The following is a 22,467-nucleotide window of genomic DNA, read 5'->3' as shown; positions in this document are numbered from 1 at the left end:
GTCTGAAAAGTGTAAGTATCAGTGTCAGCTTTTTCTATGCTAGTAGTTAGACGTTCTGTGGGTATTACAACAAAATCTTTTGACAACATGGCTCTGAAATGTTCATAAATTGATGAAATTAGACTTTTGAAGGCTTTAACTTTTTATCTTGCCACATCCATACCAATTACTAGCATCCTTCAATTTATGTTTGCCACAAACTTCAATTGCAGAGTTTAGACACAAATCGATGTTAATCTGCAAAGCATGTTTATATAAACCATATATAAACTATAATAGCAATAGCAAGTATTATGCCTGTGCTGCGTTCCTGTGCAATGCTGAATGCTGGGGTAGTTGTACCAATAACCACAGCCCATAAAAACAAAGGGGTCCCGAAGGGCTGGACCTACTTCAAGAAAGAAATCTTGAAGGCGCAGGAACAGGCGGTGCCAATGTGCTGGAACATGAGCTGACGGGGTAGACTGCTGGCCTGGGTGGGCAATGAACTTCTGAATGAATTAAGGGGGAAAAAAGAGGGTGTATCATCTTTGGAAGGGAGGAGAGGTTACCTATGAAATGTTTAAGGATGTTGCTAGGTCATGTAGGAAAAAAATTAGAGGCAAAAGCACATTTAGAGCTTAGACTGTGAAGGACAACAAAAAATCCTTTTATAAATATATTAACGGCAAAAGGAGGGGCAAGGACAACCTCCACTCCTTAGTGGACATGGATGGGAATATTATCACTAAAGATCAGGAAAAGGCACAGGTACTTAACACCTTCTTTGCCTCAATTTTTAATAGCAAGATAGGTTATCTTCCAGACAACTGGCCTTCTGAGCTGGCAGATGGAGTCAGGGAGCAGTATAGTTCCCCTGTGATCCAGGAGGAAGTACTTAAGAGACCTGCTTAGCCATTTGGATCCCCACTGGTCCATGGGACCAGAGGGGATTCATCCTAGGGTGCTAAGAGAGCTGGCAGATGAGCTGGCCAAGCTGCACTCCATTTTTCAACAGTCCTGGCTCACTGGAAAGGTTCCAGATGACTGGAAGCTGCCAACATGATGCCCATCCACAAGAAGGGCCGGAAGAAGGAACCGGGGAATTACAGGCCTGTAAGCCTAACCTCAGTGCCAGGTAAGATTATGGAACAGGTCATCTTGAGTGCAATCACACAGCACTTACAGGATGGCCAAGGAATCAGGCCCTGTCAGTATGGATTTAGGAAAGGCAGATTTAGACTGGACAGATGGGCAGAGTCCAATGGCATGAGATTTAACATGGAAGAAATTCTTCACAGAAAGAGTGACTGGCCATTGGAATGGGCTGCCCAGGGAGGTGATGGAGTCACCATGACTGGAGGCGTTAAAGAAGAGACCGGATGAGGCCCTTGGTGCCATGGTTTAGTTGATGAGATGGTGTTGGGTAACAGATTGGACTTGGTGATCTTGAAGGTCTTTTCCAACATGGTTAATTCTATTCTGTTCTAAGGGAAAAACAGCAGTGTGCCTTGGCAGGTAAATGTACTTTTGTTTAAACATAATAATTTCATATATAGGACTGCATGCACCAAGGAATTAAATAGATAGAAATGATAGCAAGTGTCTGCCCCTGCTTTCATGTGCTGTTGAATGGCAGTAATTCACCCAGCAATGGTTATTGACTAAAAATCTTATTTGAAGATAAATCAGCACAGGACAGTTTATAACATAACTGAGTAAATTAAATTAACCACAGACAATTTGGTGAACGTCTTACAGATTTCTATAGTTTGCAAATCTAACATAACTCCATTATAAACAGATTTCTATCAGAGTATTTAAGTATATCAGAAAGAACTAAGGAAATATCAGAGGTCATGACTTCTGGCCCCAAGTATATATCATACACTCACTGTTCTTCCTCACAACAAAGTGTCCTGTCATCATTACCCACCTGTGAATAATGGCAGAACACAATGTCACAGTCTACTGCTGAAAATAAGTACAGTGGCCAAGTCTTTTAAACTGCCCTTGTCTTACGCTGTTTAGCAAATAAAAACAATGTTTAGAAACAGCTCAAAGGGTACAGGAAACCACTTATTAATTATGTATGTTTTCAAAGGGAAACATCAGGAACAATACTGGATAGGACAATAGTATTTTTTTCAGCTAACAGTTTAATTTTAATTAAATAAGATGAAAGACTTCTGAAGCAGCTCAATGTTTCTCTCTTCTTGCATCCCCACATTTCTGATAATTGATAGATTACAGATGTATTTACTTTTAATCTGAACTGAGTTCCTAGCATTATCTGGCCAGCTGAATGATACACAGTAATATTTCTCAGCTGAAATTTCTGAGGTTTTACATATATATTTTCATATATGCTGAATACTAAACAGAACATAGATGATAAAATTGCCTTTATTTCAGACTGTTCCAGCTCAGCACAATGACAAAGGAAAAATACCATCACTACTACTTCCGTGTTTATTCATAAAACTGCAGGAACCAGTCTTCCAATCCCACCCACACAGGAAGTCCATAAGTAGAGGCTTTTCAGTCTATATAGTCACAAGCTTAAACCAACTTCCCAGGCTTCCAAGCTCTTTCATCTTCATTTAATCTCATGGAGAAAAATATTGGTTTTCTTTTTAAGAACATGCAACATCACACAGTAGCACATAATGCAAAGATGCAGGAACTGTCAGTGAATGTCCTAATGGGTCATCTAGGCAAGATCCAAATCAACTTCCAAATAGTTAACATATGTGCTCTTTCTCTGCTGAATATTAAGCAATCAAATTCTCCTCAGGAAGAAACAAGAAACTAAATCTGTGAAATGCTGTTTGTAAGAGAGGTGAATAAATGCAGATAAGTCTAAGCAGATGTTAAAGTATTTTTTTTAAAAAGAAAAATTAATGTACATGAGGTTCAAAAGTTTGGAGAACAGAATTATGTTGAAAGTGGTGCAGAAAGTGCAGAAGAGGAATGAAACTAAACAAGATAAAGCAAATTGAACACTTAAAAACCAAAAAAATCTCTCCTGAGATACACATTACATTTAAAAGGCCCCTTGTACTGTTAAATGTGGCACTAATTTTTCTCCTGCAAGATGCTATCATCAGCCAAACATGTTGATGATCTCCTCATTACACAATAAACTGTGGTGACTAAGCTGAGACTACTTTGTTTAGAGATATTTATTCAAGTGGCTAGGGGTACACAAAACCAAACCAAACAAAATCCAAAACATAAAACAACAAAACCACAAAACCCCACACACCCCAAAAAAAAACACCCTACCACAAAACTCAACAGCACAAACAACACCAAGAACCCAAATCAAAACAACAATTAAAAAAACCCCACAAAGCCAGAAACGGTGATTTGGGATTTTCTGAAAGGGTTGCAAAATATATGCAATACAGTGTAAATACATGTCACAGTTGTTTTTTTCCTGGAGTATCTGGAAAATTCCTTCCATTTTTTAAAATTATCTGTCTAGTCTAGAGATCTTGCATGTCCTTAAAGTATAGATGGGAGACATGTGTGGTATTTATCATGTAATCCTTTCATTCTCAGTGAAATGAGTTCTAAGTAACAAACAGCGTAAATTGTAATTAGTGGCATAAAACCCAGGCACTTTGTTCATAGTAACAGAATAAATGGTAACTGTAATTTCCCTCTGACATTTCTGATGCTTGTCCTTAGAGTTCTAACCACATTTTGGATTAATAGCTCACCGCAATTCAATCCTCTTAAAAGAATTCTATGCAATAAATTGACAGTGTACAACTATAATCATTTGATACTGGACTAAAAAGCTGTACCTTTGGAAATAGTTCTGATCTATGTCAACAACAACAAGGGGTTTTTTTTGGTTATTAACTGGAGAGTTTAACTTCAGACCTAATCACATAACAGTTAGTAGTATTGCAAAAATTCAGTAACTGTTTAGTCACATATGCATTATTAACACAAGCAGTTCTTTCAAACAAACAAGCAGAAAGTTTTATTCCATATATAAATATATATATAACAGTAGTTAAGTACTCGGCACTCTATTCATAGAATAATTATTTCCCTCAGTCAACTGCCAAAAAAGTTGCACAACCATTATCTATTTCTGAAAATTTAAACAATAAACAGCCCCAAGTGGATCTTCCCCAAGATCCCCAAGAAGAAGTAAAGAATAGCAACAGAGTAGAATAAACCAGGTTGGAAGAGACCTTTGAGATCAAGTCCAACCTACCATCCAACTCTATCTAATCAACTAAACCATGGCACCAAGCAGCTGAAGTGGTAGAAGCCTCATCCCTGGAGGGTTTTAAGGCCAGGCTGGATGTGGCTCTGAGCAGCCTCATCTAGTGTGAGGTGTCCCTGCCCATGGCGGGGGGGTTGGAACCAGATGATTCTTGAGGTCCCTTCCAACCCTAACGATTCTACAAAGCTATGATTCTAAAACTTTTGGAGAATAAATGTTATTAAAAAAATCATATGGATAACAATTTTTCTTTTGAGACCACAAAACACCTCAGCATATGGGATTAGATTTCTTGAAAGAGTGTCCAGAGTTCTAGTGATTTTTTTTTCCCCCCCAGTTTCACCAAATACCTTTTCTTTCTGCTCACCCAAATGCATAAACCACCATCTCAATAATTTAAAATGTCAAATTATGTTTAAGTCAATCAACTTCTGTTAATGGACAGTCTTCTGTAACCTACTGCTTTCTCTCAAGCCTCAGGAGCTCTGTACTTTGTGGATATGGTTGAAGCTACTGCTCAAGGTCCAGTAAATTCTGTTAATAAGGAATCATCACATACAGGGATCTTATCACATTCATAGACGAGTGACCTAGTTTTAAGCATTACAATGTTTTGCTTCTCAAAATAGAGAGCAGTGCATATCTTAGTATTTGCAAATTATAATCCCCAGTTACCATTCCTGTAAGAAAGGATTTCTCTCAAACATCTTCTAATGCTTCACTTCTGTATTCAGACATAATGTACTAGCTGGGTCTTTAGCAGCATACTGACAGAAATAACGATAGTTAATAAAAACTGAAAGTGCATTGTATGAAAATTCATACTCACATTTTTTACATCATTTTCATGGTAAAAAATATATTCAAACAATGCCTGTTGGAAGAATATTTAAAAACATTGTCATATTTTTAAGACAAAACTTTATATTATTATTGATTACATTAGGCAGAAATTAATTCTTTGTGAAAACAATCACACATCACAATTGCTGACATGAACTTTTAATTAAGACATGAATAGACAAAAACTATGTGCTCCATTGCCATTACAGGGGAGCATTTAAATTCTTAATTTGTTGCAAGAGATTAGTGGAATTGTTTGGTGTTTTTTGTTTTTTTTTTTTTTTTTATATTTGGCCCTTAAAAAAATCCCACCCAAACAATGGCAGCTACAGTTAGAACGTGAATACAGATTTGAAAATCTGGTACCATTTTCATGGCTTTTTAACTGTAAAAATCAGCAAATGATCAAACAAAGGCTTTGTGAAAAGTATAGTTAGATGTTTATGCAGTGCAAAATCCACTCAAATTAAATATAGGTTTATTAAGAATGTAAGCTAAGCAAATTTTTGCCTTAGGGAAAAATACATAAATACACAACCTACAGAATTTTTGGGTCTGTAAAGGAAAAATTTTTGTCTGTTTTTCAATTTGTGAATGACAAATGCTAACAATACTGCACTTCTGAAGCTCAAACACACCATCATCATACCAAAACTAAAATCATTTACATGCATCAGTTATGCTGTGATAACTGCTCACAAGACCACAACAACTGCACAGCAAGATAACTGCATCTGTTTACTCTTGTATAAAGTTAAGCCAGTCATACTACCTTGTAGTACTTGTTCTGCACTAGAGTAGAGCATGTAACAGGTAATAGTGGCAGAGCATTTTAAGTGAATAAAATTATGTTGAAAGATAGTAGGTAACAGTGAAGACTAGAAGCATTTATTCCCAAAAATACAGTATGCATGCCAGTAACACAAGGTTCAGTTGAACGGAATCTTGATCTTTTTCTGCACCCAAATTCCAGGCTTTAATTACTTCAAAAGAAGAGAATGTTGTTCTAAATTTTTATTATTCATTATATAAACCTAAAAGAAAGTACTGCCCCGTAAGTAAAAAAAAAACAAGTAAGAGGACAGCTGTTTTCTAAGGACTGCCATGACTCTTACTACAGAATTGTCATGCCTGGTGAGGAAAGTGAACCCCAACCCACTTTCTTCTACTTTTGCTCAGAAAGGAATCTGAACAGGTGATTGAAAGACATTAAATAATTGTATACATATTATGTAAGCAGATAACAGAAGAACAGAAAATAAAGGTGTACTGAGGCACTTCTTCCTCCAGTTCAGTAACAGGGAAGCATCCAGTAAAAATGAGCAAAGGTAAAGCACTAAAAAATACAATTTTTGCATGGCTGGCACAAGGAATTTACTGTTATCTATAGGCCATGACCTTCAAAAGGATTGAAAAAAAAAAAAAAAGAATGTTCACTTGGATAAAAATATCTAGAATTAAGGTAACTTTATGAAAAATCCAAAAGCTAAAAAGAATCAAATTTACTGTTTCATGCCATAACCCAGTTGCTAACAGATTTACCGGAGGCCCTCTCTGGTGGCAGATGATACCTCACATATTTACTATGGGGTTTCCTGCATCCTGGCTGATGGTAGTCAGAAAGAAACTATATTATTCTATGCTTCAAAAAATAGGAAGACCTAGTCACACAATGGAATGATGGATACTCTACCTTAAAAAGAAGATGCAATCAGCACACTTCACAAACACATATGAAAGAAGTACATAGACATTTATACCAACATGAATGCACAGGCTAATTAGGTTAATTTAACAGTTGCCAGATTTATCATCTTTTTGCACCCGGGAGAGGTGACAGCTCAAAGAGTTTTAAAACTTTAAGCAATGATTCTTAACACAGAATGCAGTCTGGAGTCTCACCTCCTGCTTTGACTTTAGCCTTAATACTGTCTTGTTAAAGAAAAAAAAGAAGTTTAAATCCATGTAGCTCCAAATTTAAATTTAGATCTTACATTCTGTGTGAAATGTTACTGTCATAACGTATTAACTTCATAATACTGACAAGTACACTTGCTGCCTATGGATGTTTCTATGACTTGCTTTACAGTTTTTGCTTAAGCCTCTTTTCATATGGAAGTGGAAGAAGTCAGAGGTACACCATTGTCCCAGAAAATGGTAATTAAACCCCCAAATGTTTAAAATTATATAAGTTTAACATACCTGAGAGCTGCTGCTGTAAGTACTTCATCTGATAGCTAACCTACCTTCTTAAATAGTGTATAGTTACCAAACACAAAAGCTATCTGTCTTCAAGCAGAACTACTAAGCCTAGATTTTTATGGCCATGTCTTGTGTTTCTTAATCCTTCCTAGGTTTCTTACATTCTCCTTGCTTTACAGACTGATGGATTTAAAATAATGTGTGCTGGCTGATTCCTGGGAAAAAAGGCCTGCAGTTTTTTCAGAACTCAAAGAATTGACTCCTAACTGCCCTCAGATGGTATTTTGGAAGTCTTTTATTATCTTGCTAGACCAGAACTTCCTATACTTGATCTTTAGCCTAGATTTGGTTAAGCAGCCAAGGGACCTTGGCTTCTTGTGATGAGCAGGAGAAAACTGCAATCACACAAAATTTATTTCCACACTGAAAAGCAATGCCCCAACATCACCCTAGATCATGTTTTAAAAAGCAAAGGAGTTTGCTAATAATTTTTGAAAAATTATTAACTGAAGTTTTAGGCTGGAGGAGCTAATTTCCACTTGGCAGATTATTAGGTACTACTAGCCTTCTAACAGCGTTTACCACTGTTTTCCAAAGCAGTCTAAATATATGGGTTCTTGCAACTCTAAGTTGCTAGGCAAATACAGGTCCTGAGAGTATACCTGATGGTTGTTTGATACCCTGTGTAAAGTGAGTTTTTGGTCTCAGCACAAGAGTTGGTTTGTTTTTGTGAACAAAGTATGCACAGAAAATGTCCTCATTTATACAGTTAACCGGTTGTGTTGGGGAAAGATTCAACCAAAAGACCACAGAGTGATAAATCATTACACAGCTTTTAGTTCCTTTTCCCTCCAATCAAACTTGTCAGTTGGGCAGATAACCTGCATAAACCTGCTGTAAGGGCAGACAGTCTGTTTCATGGCTGTCAATCATAGGATCTTAATTGAACAGGAAGAATTATGAACAAAAAAAAAAAAGAAATCTTTTAATATAAAAGTGTTAACACATGCCAGAAAAATCAAAGGGAAAAATACAAACCCTTTGAACATTTTTGGGCCAGGATTGCCATCTATTTGTATACATCTATTTGTATATTTGAGTGCCTTTACTAGGTGGCTCAGGTTGGTAGTGCATCAGACCCTTAATGAAAAGGCCGTGAGTTCAAACCTGCTGTGGACAGTAGTGTCTGCCCTACTCTAGTCATGTGGTCTGTGGTGACAGGTTGGACTCGATGATCTTTGAGGTCTCTTCCAACCTTAGGAATACTGAATACTAGAACCACATTTTCAGATGCCAAAGAGGGTTCTGCTGATTTTTTTTCTTCCTCCTGACTTTTATTGCTTTTAGTTGCCTTTTGCCACTCCTGTATGCACAGCTCAAAGTTATTGACCAATAGAACATTTTATTTTATACAAACGCTTTACCTAGGTTATGCTTTCAACATAACCTTTGTAGACGTATTTTCATTTTCAAGTCTGGTAATCACTACCAAAAGTGAAGTAACATACTGTTTTTTGAACTTTGTATTTACAACACAGCTCACTATTGTATTCCAAACCCCACGTACAGTTGTATTGGAATGATGCTAGAAAACAAGGAACAGATATCACAACACTAACCAAAATAGTTACGTACCTTTGCCAGTTTTGGTTTTTGAGCATATTTTGCTAAATTCAGTCGAGACAGATTTATGAAGGGGCCATCTGGATTTGTTATCATTGAAGCCTGGAGGGAAGAAAGAAGTTTTTTTTAATGGAAATACACTCTATTCTTCTCCTGAAAACTTTGAAAATAGCAGTAGTATACAAAAAACCCCCACCCCAACTATCAAAGCTTTTCTAGATGCATTGCTCTGCTGTGCAGTACATACTCTTCTTACTGAATTTTATCTTTTCTGAAAGAATTTGTCTTACTCCCATACAGACCCTGAAAGAGGCTGCATGAATTACCTTTTGGAACTAACTTTTTTCTTCCCTGTCACCACTATTACCATAATGAGCCTAAGCACGTTGCCTGCACTAACTTGTTAGATGGACCAAAGGCACTTGGGATACATAAAAAAATATGCAAGAGCAATTCAGGAAGATCAGTTCATGCCTGTGACAGTGAGAAGATAACACATCTTGCCATTAATGTGACATTAATCTCTATTATATATTTGTGCCAGTTAAAGCTTATTAATTTGGACAACAGACAAGTGAATTTATGTGCATTTTTAATGTAAACAGACCAGCAAATGAACAAGAAGTAATATTTTCAAACTCCACTTTGAAAACACTTTAAACAAAAAATCTGAAAATGTTCACCTCCTTTAAATCTGAGTTTAGGTGCAGCTTTTCAGTGAGCTACAATGTCACTGGACCATATGCTATGACTAAGGAAACCATCATTCATAAGAAAAACAACGTACCGTTCCTAGCCTGCCATATCTCCCAGAAGCACTGGTAATTGGACGAGCTGTGAGCGCTGTTCGAGGTGTTCTTATAGCCTGCTCCATAGTACTTGGCCGCCCACTTTGCGTGCTGGGTCTCACAAATCCTGTAATAGGTCTTCCTGATTGAGTTACCGGCCTGAAGATGTTAAGCATGTTAGCCTTAAGTTGAGTGGTGTTTATTGACAGAGAATTTAAACACTTATAACTGAAGCATTTCATTTTCAGAAGTTAAATTTAGGATTTGCTCATCTGTAACTAGTCACATTTTTTGAAAGTAAACAATCACATACCTAACAGCTGGGCTGGGGCCTCCACCTTGGCTAGTTCCAGGGAGCTTCAAAGATGTTCCTGGTCCTACAAAATAAAAGCATTTCTCACTTCATATTGAGTTACTACACCTTTGTCCAAGGGACTTAAAAAAATATTGTCTTACAATAAACTAATCATTTCTTTGTTCAAACTGAGAGGACATAGAATTATAAAAAGAAGATAGAAAACAAATACTGCATTGTAATACTGATAAATTGTCAGATTATTGCAAGGAACCTGCCACAAAGAGCATGGTTTTCTCACTCTTATCCTTCCCATTCTCTCCCCTATTCCACTTAGGGGGAGTAAACAAGCAGCTGTGTAGGGTTAGCTGTCTACTGAGGTTAAACCACAATTCTCAAGAACTTCTTGGGAGCAACAGATAGCACCAGAGTAGAAAAGGCTATTGGAACAATGATATCATGCTAATTTGAAATAGTATGTTTTCTGTCTGGGACTAAAATAGCAACTAAACTTGAATAAACCAAAATTTTCAGTTGTAGGTCAGATGGAGAATGATACCTCATGCTGTTAGACCTATGTAGGACACCCTTCACAATTTAGGGCTCTGTAAAGTTCAAATTCAACCATATCCAAAGGTCATGAATGAAAACACTGAACTGCCTTGAGCCCAGGTGAACCAATGAAGGGTGCCGGTTTTCATGTATTTATCTTTTAACAGTGGATCACTAAGAATGGAAGTTCCTGCATGTAGATTTTCCATCACCTTCTCTGGCATTTGATTATAGTCAGTTTTTCTCACCTCCTAAATTAATGTCTAAGAGATGGTTACAAAACTGTGGTTAAAATCAAGATATGACATTTACACCTTCTGGTCTGTTCACTACTTATTACCATTTACAGAAAGAAATGAGATTTCAGTTGACCTAGCCAGTTCTTGACATATCACTATTACTCATTGACTTACTTTCTAGATACATAGGAACTGCTTTCATTCCTAATTTTTCCAAGAACTGAAGTTAAATTGGGAGGTAGACAGTTTCTTTCCTTCTTTTTTTTCCCTTCCCAAGACAAAGCCAAATTTTGCCCTTTGTCAGCTTTCTCTCTTGCCTTCAAGCTGTAATTACATCTGAGATACTACTGGTCTACAGTTTAAGAAGGTTAATAGACTTGTTCAAATCAGTAGCTTCCAACATCTACCTTCTAGCTTTTTTAATCCATGCCAATACCAAGCACCTCTGACTCTAACATTTTAGTGGCACCAACTGTATTTAAAGTTAAATAATAGTTTTTAAAAGTGTTAATCATGATCCCCTTGGTAAAGTCAAATTAGTATGTAAATAATATTAATACAAGGACCAAAACTCAGGATGGCTGGTTTTGTTTCTTACTTGCTTGAATTTTTCACTTCACAACAGAGTGAACAGTCCACCTAGCAGTTTCTAATACAGTAACTAGGGCACTCTTCTGAGAAACAGGAAAAGCAGCTTTCAACTTTTCATGCTACCATCCAAAGACCTAATCTTCCACTGTCTGAGCCTTTACAGTAATATGAAAAAGGGAACTAAAATCCCTTGTCCAGACATGTTTTAATAACTATGATTGTTTTGTGCTTTTGGTGTATGGGGAGAATGCCTACAGGATTTAGTTCCCTTGATCTCACCACAGGCAATTTAGTCTTTACGTTGTCTAAGCTGGAAGGGGTGCATATAAGAATCAGTGATAGGGATGAAGAACTGCCCTGCAAAGGGAGAGTAAAGAAAAGCAGAAGAGAGAAAACCGGTTCAGAAAATGTTTACAGAAATAATACAAAAAGGCGATGTCAGATTTGGCCAGACTATTGCCTACAGTGCAGGCATACGGATGAGATCCACAATACATCAAAGACATAGGTATCTCTAGTTTCCCACACTGCCTAGAGAAGCTGGAAATGAGTTTAAAAAAAAAAGTGTGCTGAATGAAGAGAGCTAGTGAGTACAAATACATATAGAAAACTGAGAAAACACTGCGTGACCTCCTGTCTGACAGCACGAAGCGCTACATCAAGATCATGTGGTGTATCTTCACATTGCCATACAACCATAAAAACTATTAGGTCACCTCAGCATGCTAGGTGACAATTTTATGCTAGATGGCAATCCTGACCAAAAGAGGTCTTGTTGCTTCAATGCATTTCAGTGAAAGTTGTTCTTACGTGCGACCTGAGCAATGGCATTTTCATCTAGCATCATCTCTGCAATTCCTTCTTGATCCATCTCAATTTCATCCACGTACACCATTTCTGTCAAAGCTCGTGTTTTCAGGCTCCAGGCAGCCTGAACAGGATAAAGTAAAAAGAAAAACATCTTCAGTACATCAAGTAAATAATCTACTCAGCAATTCTGCCAATTTTTATTATTATTCCTGTCACAGTTTTAATAGGGCTGAATAAACTATTAACTTAAACATGTTGGTATATCCATCCATTGCCTGATGGAGGTGGAAAAGGGACTAAGATTTAGACAACCCTTTTGGAGTGGAACAGCTATAGTCACTGAGTTTGGAGGACAGAATTTCATGCCTCATGAAAAATTATGACTAATTTAGTTCACAGGCAACTCTCTGAGATGCTGTGCTTCTGAAGAAATCCCCAGCTACCAGTGCCATTCAAAACCCTCTGCTGACACACATCTTAAGATGGGAGGGGAAGGTAAGTAAACCAGTGTAATGCAAAGTAATGTCCTTGCCAAGCATCTGTAGAGAAAGAAGGAAAATCTTAAATGGCAATTAACATTACTACCCTCAAGTGACAGTCTATAGAAACAATCTAAAACACTTTTGTTCACAGCCTCAGATGTGAAAAATGTAAAAATGCGTAGACAGAGCATCTCTCAATTGTGAGATTATTGGAGTATTTGTTAGTGAATTGAACTGACTACACTGAATGTCTTGGAGGATTATGTGAGCAGCATGGAAAGGCACGCATAATTCTAGCCTACGTGACAAGCTTTGTGCAGACTGTAGGGACAGTATATCAATGGGAAAAAGAAAACCCAGTGGCAGCCATACAGAAGTAGCAACAAAGTAAGTGCAGATCCAACCACTTCAGTAATTTAATATGCCTGTAATGTACTTATGGAGCTGGTATGACAGAGAGAGCCAGAAGTCCAATTCCTGATCTTCCTTCAGATATTGAACAGATCATCACAAATTTTCCAGAGTAAAAATCACTGTCAATGCAATTAGATTTGTTTCTTTTCTGACACAAGATACAGCAGTCTGGTGGAAAACCATGTTTAATGTTTGCTAAGGAGACATTTAAAAATAAAAACAGACTGATGCTACCTTAATAAAACTAAAGGTCAAACACATGGAAACATTCATTCCTACCCCTTTAAATAAGGGGTAGGAAAAGATCCGGACCTCAGGATTATTTAAAAATTTAAGTCATCATTTAATGGAACAATTCTTATTTATTATGCCTCTGATAATCCCTTCCTCTACAATTCCCTTGTATTTCTATGCAACTTTGTAACTGCTTATCAAAAAGAGTATATCTAAAAATGCTGGAAGATTTAACTCTCCTTTTTTTAAAACTGCTTTCTTGCAAGTGACTTAACCAGCCAGTTTAACCACAAATGGAAACCATTTTTCAAGTATTAAGTGAGAGGAACAGATCAGGATGGTTTGAATCTAGGCCAGACAGAGATAATCTACATCTGCCTTATTATCTTTTAGTTTCTTCTGATGTAGTAGGTAGTCTTTAATTAGCATTGAGATTTGCAGCTGGCTGTTAAAGCCCTCAGCTTGTTTTCATTATTTTACAGAAATATTTAGCTAGTGGCATTTTTAAGATCTTGATGGTAACTCTGGTTTTGTTTTCTTTGTTTGTTTTTTTCCAAAGATATATGTCTGAAGTTAACATAACCATGTCTATATTGGGAACATAATGAAATTAGAGCTCTCAGTATAGCCATACATAGGCTAATTTCCTGGCAGAGATAAGAAAAGCTGAACATAGCAATGATCTTTTCATGGGAATTAAAAGCAGCAACTTCTCTACACTACTCGCTAAAACTGGGGCCAGCTCTTACCATTGTAATTTTTCCAGTAACAAACATGAGATAATATGTTTTTTAAAGCAACATGTCCCTCTCACTATTGGGAAAATATTTGTCATAAAAATAGATTCCTAGGACTGCTCTTTCAGTCTCAAGCTCCTAGTCTGAGACTTCACAGCCAAAAAAATATTATTCCTGAATTGAACACTAGTCTGTACATCAGAGTATTGCCTGCAGCAATATTTGTTACAGGACTTCTGATCAGAACAGGAAGACAAAGACAAATGTTACATTCATGACTTATAGAAAGTTTACTGTGGGAGACAAGATAATTCAAAATTCCAAACTACTAATTACAGGACAAATATGAAACGGAAATATCATTTCTATGCAGAACACAGTTATGCTGAACATCTGAAAAAAATCAAGACATGGGAAATGGAATTAGAAATGTATACTGATACACAAATACAAAGGGAGAGGTAAATATTTTTTTTCTAAATAATTAAATTCCTCACCCCCTTTTAATTCATAAAAAAGTCACATAGGACATTATTAAAACTATGGTACACGGCTATTGTCTTACTTTTAAAAAGGAAGTCTGAGAGATGTTGAAAATGATCACCCCAAACAAATATATATTCGCTTTTTTGTTCATAAAAATACATTTTATAAATATCTTTTATCAAATGATGTTTAGAGATTCTTAACAGATCAGCAATTTCAACTTTTGCTGACCTTATATAGAGAATTTCTACCAGTAGTCCTGGTATTTCCTACAGCTAATTTATCCTTGCATGAAGCCTACTTTCTGTGTTGCAGTTTTTCAGTTATCCAGAGAAATTTTACTAATTCTGTTGAAAGTAACCCCAGCACAATATACAGATTTTTTTGTTCAGTGAAAACCAGTTAGAGTTTAACCTGAGACTAATACAGAAGAACTTAATTTGGAAAACTACAACTAAAATTAGTAAGAGCAGCACAAAACTGGAAGAACCATACCGCAACAGGAAGACTCACTTCTAATCACAAGAAGCCATAAAAATAAATGCACACATTTCTGAGTAACTACATGATAATATTATTTACACCTTGACTTAGTACAAGTTTGTCCACTCAGACTGTTACCTCAGAACCCATTTATATTAGCTGCTCTTTTTCTCCCAGGATCAATAACTTTCATTTGTGACAAGCAACATGTCTGACATTTATGAAGATTTCCATTTTTATGAGGTAGGCTCTTAAATGGTAAGAACAAGAAAGGGTTGCTTCATTTCAGACAACCCCTATATACACAGCATGGTAACAGATTTAGCTTATTTAAAACATAACCAGAACTTGACAACAACAAATAGTAATTAAAGAGAGAAGCAATATATTAAATACTGTAAGTACAGAAATGTGATAGAGTATTTCTTAAGCAGTAGAAACTCAAACCTTAAATTCTAAATTTATTTTCTGAATCTGGTAATTCTGAACCTATACATTTCTGAGAAATTTCATTCTCCAATAATCTTTTCCATTATCATAAATTTTATTCCACACACAGTGAAAACCCCATAAGACAACAAGTACCTTGTGAAGTGTAATCATTGAAGTCAAGAAGATACCCAGTCATATTTCACTGAAACCATTTTGTATGCAAACAACTTTCATAACTTTATTGGAATGTAATTGGAGACTGGTAAAATATGTTATTGATCCATATTTAAAAATGCGGTTTCATGTTGCATTTAATCTCTTCTGACTGTGGGCTGCAGCCAAAAGATGCCACCATCTGCACATTACTATTCTCCCCATTGCAGTAATCTAGGGCTAATGTAGGCAGAATAAAAACTGACCAATCACTTGGTGTTCCACAATTTAGGCAAAACATCATCATTTAGTTTCAAGATTACCAGACTCTGCAGAAGGCAGGCAGAGAGAATGAGCTGTACGAGCTGGAAGGGCATGGGCAACAGTCCACCATTATGTTGCATTAAATGAAACATGAAAGTTCTCCCTGTGAGCATAAATGCTGTTTTGTCTGTGAAATAAACACACAGACTTTTTCCTAATCTCATCAATAGATGAAGGTCATTCAGTTCAAGATAGATTCAATTTGGCTTTTAGAAGGCACTGTGCTACTGAACTGCTTATGCATAGGGAATATATGAAAGAAAAACTTCTATTCTAAACAACTAAATAAATATTATTCAGTGTAACAGCAATTCTTCCTAATGATTGTATCTAATAATTGTATTTATGAAAAGAATCTTACCTGAAACACTGTGTATTCAGCATCAGGCTCCTGCAAAAAGAGGATACACAAATTGAGGAATGAAAATGCCAAAGAATAAACAACAAAAAGAAGAAATCAAACTCTGTGAACACCTTGTATATATTCACATGTTATGAAGATAATCAACATTTTACAGAAAGAAAGCACATTGTCAGTAAATACTTTAAGATACTTTTTGCTTTCTTGCTTCTGCTGGCCAAATCTTGCATTAACATTACAGAATTATTAAACTGAAAAATGGTACATAAAAAAAAGAAAAAAGAAACCCTGCAAGCTGTAAGCGAATCTCACAAAAGTTAACCAGTTTATTAGGCCATGGCTTCAGAATACCTTTGCACTAAAAGCCATCTTTGTGTATTTTTGTTAGCTGCTGGTGGTGATCACACAAAGAAAATTTATGAACATACTTAATTTTTCTTGGGTACTTTTGTGATAGAAACTCTGTACTTATTGTATTCTGGTCAGTAATGCTGTAAGTGGAACAAACATCAAACTCATGGCTAACTGCACCGTACAATAAATAAAGGAAAACTACCAGGTAATGTTTACTGCAACCTGAAAAGCAGGAACTTGCATCTACTTGAGAAGTTGAGGTAAAAGCCAGTAAATACTAGCAACAGAAAATGTAGTCTTAACATAATTTACTGCATAATTATCATGTTAACATTTAAACTATACTTCAGGGCTTTTGCTGCTCATTTCCAGGGACTGGAAAGGAGTTTTTCTTCTCTAATTTATTACTTCACTTTAGGAGAAAAGATGAGAGATAGATGTTACTTTTTCCTAAATCACTGTTAGTCTTTTGTATAGTCAGATCATTTCTGCTCCTAGAGGTAGTGGAAAATTTCTTACCTATCTGGGCTTGTGTAAATCTATCACAGTTAAGCTATCTGTATTAGATCGAATATAGAACTTTAGAGTAATTCAGACTAGAAAGGAACTTCAGGAGGTCTCTAGTCCAAAGCCCTGCTCAAAGCAAGGTCAGCTCTGAGGTCAACTGAGGTTGCTCAGACCTTTGACTAGCTGGCTCTTGAAAAATTCCAAGGATGAAGACTGCACAGTAACCCTGTGCAACCTGTTTCACTGCCTGACTGTCCTTACGGAGAAACGTTTTTCCTTACTATCAAGCCAAAATCTCCTTCATTTCAATTTGTTTGCTGTCTCACTCTCCAACTGTGAGAAGCCTAGCTTCATCTTCTTGTCAATCTCCTTGTATGTAGTAGAAAGCTGCTATTAGATCACACCAATGTCTCCTCCAAGCTAGCTGAAGCACTGCCCAGCATCCAGTCAGCTCCCTTTGCAGCCAGGGCACACTGCTGGCTCATGCTTCACCAAGAGAATGGCAAGGTCTAGCTTGCTGTTTCTCTGCAGTGTAAGATACGGTTTACTTCTTCCAATTTGAAGACCGTCCACAACAGCAGGGACCTGGAAGACTGATGATGCTTTTTCATCCTCCTTCTGTAGTGTACTGGAATTTCTGTGGCCTTTTAAGGATCCCATTTGGAATCACAGCCTTGTTAACCAGTGTTAGAATGCATAACATGACTTATAAAATGAGTGTGCTATGGAACTAAACATTCACTGAGCTATTAATCGCAGTTGTCTGTGACGTACGTGGACTGGAACTGTCTTTACATTTTAGATGTATGACTAAAAGAACGTCAAGGTCTTTAATATATTGCTTTATTTATAATATTTGTCTTCTAAAAAATAAAACTGTTCTAGCTTTCTAAGTAATAAATAAAAGGGCATTGACATATTTCAATTTGTATTTTATTCATCCCATTGTGTCTCAGCATTACCGCACATATTTTAACACGGTTGGATCCAGCAGTTGCTACTCGTGCAAGTAATCCACTGGAACCAGATTCCAAATAAAGATTTCTTTGAGAGGATTAACAAATAGCGTTGCCCTGTAAGCTTGTATCTCAAAACAAAAGGTCAAATTTATTCTTCATTTACACATATAAAGCTCCTTTGAAATGCATAAGATTTAAAGCAATGAAGGAAGGATTTAACCCAGATCTCTAAATCAACTGAGGACATTTCAAAATAATGTGCAAAGTCAGTCTGAAAGCTAAAAATGCAGCTCTCTTTTGCTTATAGCCTGAAAGAGGGAATGAAACAAAATTACACATCTGATTCTAATAAAGCTTCATTCTACAATTAATTTCAGATGAGTAGGATTTAATACATGTATTACATTAAAACTAGTATATTCCGAAAATGCTTTTCAAATTATTAAGAGCAGGAATATAGAAAAAACATTTCTCATGAACAATGGCTGTATGTATCACTAATTGTTACGCATAAACTTAATAATTAGTCTTTTCAACCAATAACTGATTCCACTTGGACATACTTCTTCAAGATCCATGTACAGAAACATCTGAAATAACTACGACAACCTTATAAAAACAGTACACAAGTAACAGTAGCTGAAAGTGCACCACTGGAGAAGAAAGGGCATATGAACAAAAGCAAATCCTCCCAGTAGGCCACCAATGAAGTTAAAGGCAGGACATCAACTGTATGTCTATTAACTTCAATATGCACTTTTTTGTGCTTATTGTTTAACTACAGCAGATCTCAAACACTGGTGCTGGTTATTGCCTTGAATCCGACATATGGAACACAAAGAAGAGTAATCAGATTAGGTAACTAATCAGGATGATCAAAAGAGCCTCGGATTGTATTTCCTCTAGGTCATGCTGTTACTATAAACATATAAGACAACACCTGTTTGCTTACAACAGGGAATAATTAAACTGAACATCAGTGCTTTATGTGTTTGCATGCTCAAATGCTAGTCACAGAAAATGTAATTTTTATCTATCCTGAGATAAGATTGTCAGTATAGAAGGAAATTCCATCATGAAAAATTCTGTTCCTAATTATTAAATGAAGAAATGCACAGGACATTTTCCAGAAATTAGTATTTCAACCTTCCTTAAAAATCAAGTTCAATATCAGCTAATTCTTCTTCTACTATAATGTTCAGCACATTTTATCGATTAAGAACTTTTCAGGAAAATGGAACTAATTTTAAAATGTTTTATTTCATAAATGTGTCCTTTAAGAATTCAAGTTTATAATGGTATAGCATTTGATACTGCTACAAAAAAGGTTGGCTAAAAGATCAACACCATACCTTAAAAACCTCCTATGGTTTACTGCGTCTGATGAGAGAGTTCAAAGAGAGTTCTAACAAATTAAGATAGCTTCCAAGTACACATACATGTAACTATTGATCGGATCATCAGTAAACTTGTTTTTCAGGCCTCAAATAATCTTTTACCATGTTCTTAAAGGAAAACTTCTTAAGCATCTTTATACTTGTGATTATATTCTGAATATATATATATAGCGCTTACATAATAAGCTATACATACAAACAGTGGTAAACTGAAAGATATATCAAGATGCACTGGTCAAGAAAATGTCTTACTACAAGTATAAGGGTGACTGGCAAAGATGTCATCTTCTAAAGATTACTGGAGAAAGCTGATTTCATCTGCCCTTAGTTTTGTTAATGTTGCAGATGCAACCAAGCTGAAGTGGTGCTATCACTTAACAGACCAGTTGATAGCTGGAAAAAAAAGAACAGAAAGGCCTTCACACAAGCAAGGTTGTCTCTTCAGGCATGAAAACACTCTCAGATTATGCATTCTTAGTCTCTTCTTTTACTTATTGTTACATTACATATCTTAAAAGGCTAGCTGCCTGAGCATGAAAAAGGTCTGACATTTAACACTCACAGATTAACTCAACCATTCCTGAGCATCTCTTTAGAGGACACCACTACCTAGGGCTAAGTTTGTATCACACCACACCCTAAGGCCTGCTGTTCAAAGAAGCAAATTCCCCAACAGTGATCAAGGGTACTGTTACAAGATCCTTTTTTTCCTGGTTGCAGAGGTTGGGAGGCCCACAGTTAACAGAATGTGGGACCAGAGGATGAGAACACACGGCACAAAGATTACAGCAGTTAGGTATTCCCTTATGCTGCACAGGATCTCAATCTAAATTTTCTGTAAGTGTTGTCATTTGTCTGTTGGCTCTCCTGGTGCCCATCATGACATATCTTGAGCTTGTTTTGCAGAAGCACTCCAATGAAGGGTTTGACCAGTAAATGTTTTAGAATTCCAATGTGTTTCTAAAACATAATAAACCACACACATTGGGTTAATACCAAAATTTATACAAACATAATTTCAGAAATTTCTCCAGGTGATACTAAAATACTACTAATGCAATTCACACATGGAAGACAACACCATTTTCTGGTAGGTGGCTGAAGAACACAGAAATAAAGTTCTATCAAAATATTTAGGAACTACTGCTTTAACTAACATGCCAACTTCAAAAGCAACAGACTTTGGGAATCAACAGTCAATCTGCTTGATAATGGTCTTGGATTCTTAATTTTAAAAACCCCAAACTGTAATCTTAGATCATGTTTCTAGTATTGACAACTGAAGCAACTAAACTGATGATATGCTACCTTTAGAATAAATACAGTGTAATATAAATAGTATTAGATGAGGCAAGCCAGGAGAACTAAATTTTCAGGAATTTTATTTATCTGTGGGCAGCCTTGGAGATTACTATTTTTGAAGGCTTTATAAAAATAACAGTATACCTGCTGCAATACATAAACATTATTTGTGTTTTCATTCCGTTTCCTTTATCTATGCCAGAAGTCTAGTAGGGCTAACCTTATAAACAGGTACCTGATAGCAGAAGTGTTACAAAGTAATGAGCTGAAAGTGCAACGAAATAGCTAGGGAAAAGACTGGTAAGACTTTAGAAATAGAATAGAATAGAATAAACCAGGTTGGAAGAGACCTTCAAGATCATCGCGTCCAACCTATCACCCAACACCGCCTAATCAACTAACCCATGTAACCAAGCACCCTGTCAAGTCTCCTCCTGAACACCTCCAGTGACGGCGACAATGATAAAAAACAGTTTTATTGCACAGATGATACTAAAACTGTGTTGATTACAATAGAAAGTGTAAAATCTAAACCATCATTAGCACAACTGACCAAAGAAGATAAATGCTATTCCATTCTATGTCTGCTGTATTTTTATGTTTTGCTTTACAGGATTTCAAGTTTTGTTCGTTGAGTTGTTTTGAGTTTGGTTCAAGTTGTACTCTTGAAAGTTATTTAACTGATATTTTGGTTTATCCAGCCTGCTGTACCAAAATGAAAATGAAGTATAAATAATGCTACAGCTTCTCCCATCAGGAGCTGTTCTCTTTTTCTGAACTAGCAGAGATGAAGGATGGAAGAAAGCTGTACAGCCATTACATTATACTCCATGAAGTACAGTTTACACCATGATCCTTCTGAAGAAACATGCTGAATTGGCATTTAATAACCACTTCTATGTTTATTTTATCTTTTTACAAGCCTCTAAATTGTTAGTCCACTTAAAGTACTTGATAGTGTTTCTGAGCTTGAGATGTGCTTTATTCAATCACCACTCTGAAATCTTTTTTCAAACACTAACATTTTAAAAGTGCATGGAATGATTTTTTTTTAATTATTTAGAAGTAATTAATTCTTGCTTAAAAATAGCTCTTAATAAGGATCCCATATTTCAAGGTTGCCTCTACAAAAAGCCAGCAAGAACAGGGATGTCATTCTGCCCCTGTACTCAGCACTGGTTAGGCCACACCTTGAGTATTGGGTCCACTTCTGGGCCCCTCGATTTAAGAGGGACATTGAGACACTTGAATGTGTCCAGAGAAGGGCAATGAGACTGGTAAGAAGCCTCGAGCACAAGCCCTATGAGGAGAAGCTGAGTAAGCTGGGATTGTTCAGCCTGGAGGAGGCTCAGGGGAGACATTATTGCTGTCTACAACTACCTGAAGGGAGGTTGTAGCCAGGAGGGGATTGGTCTTTTCTCCCAGGCAACCAGCACCAGAACAAGAGGACACAGTCTCAAGCTGCATCCTGGGAAGTTCAGGCTGGAGGTGAGGAGAAAGTTCTTCACAAAAAGAGTGATCGGCCATTGGAATGGGCTGCCCAGGGAGGTGGTGGAGTCACCATCCCTGGAGGTGTTTAAGAGGGAACTGGACATGGCACTTGAAGCCATGGCTGTTAGTCATGAGGTGTTGAGTGATAGGTTGGACTTGATCTCTGAGGTCTTTTCCAAC

At 36.6% G+C, this 22,467-nt stretch overlaps 1 protein-coding gene across 3 annotated transcripts in view; it reads right to left on the bottom strand.

Moving 5' to 3' along the window:
- The window catches only part of TTC8 (tetratricopeptide repeat domain 8), a 51,272-nt gene that overhangs the window by 17,720 nt on the left and 11,085 nt on the right, over nucleotides 1-22,467 (bottom strand). For all 3 annotated transcript variants that reach the window (XM_068148760.1, XM_068148759.1, XM_068148758.1), the window contains 6 exons: nucleotides 16,278-16,307; nucleotides 12,172-12,292; nucleotides 9,998-10,061; nucleotides 9,684-9,843; nucleotides 8,909-8,998; nucleotides 5,058-5,102 (listed from right to left, as the gene is read on the bottom strand). In XM_068148760.1, coding sequence (XP_068004861.1) covers nucleotides 5,058-5,102; nucleotides 8,909-8,998; nucleotides 9,684-9,843; nucleotides 9,998-10,061; nucleotides 12,172-12,256 — 444 coding nt within the window. In that variant the 5' untranslated portion in view covers nucleotides 12,257-12,292; nucleotides 16,278-16,307. The remainder of the gene's footprint in view (nucleotides 1-5,057; nucleotides 5,103-8,908; nucleotides 8,999-9,683; nucleotides 9,844-9,997; nucleotides 10,062-12,171; nucleotides 12,293-16,277; nucleotides 16,308-22,467) is intronic.

This window comes from Melanerpes formicivorus, unplaced genomic scaffold, assembly GCF_026170545.1.
Source record: "Melanerpes formicivorus ecotype bairdi unplaced genomic scaffold, bMelFor1.0.p_v2 SCAF_17, whole genome shotgun sequence".
NCBI lineage: Eukaryota > Metazoa > Chordata > Aves > Piciformes > Picidae > Melanerpes > Melanerpes formicivorus.
Note: the sequence above shows the minus strand (reverse complement) of the source record. Positions and strands in the feature narration are given on the sequence as shown.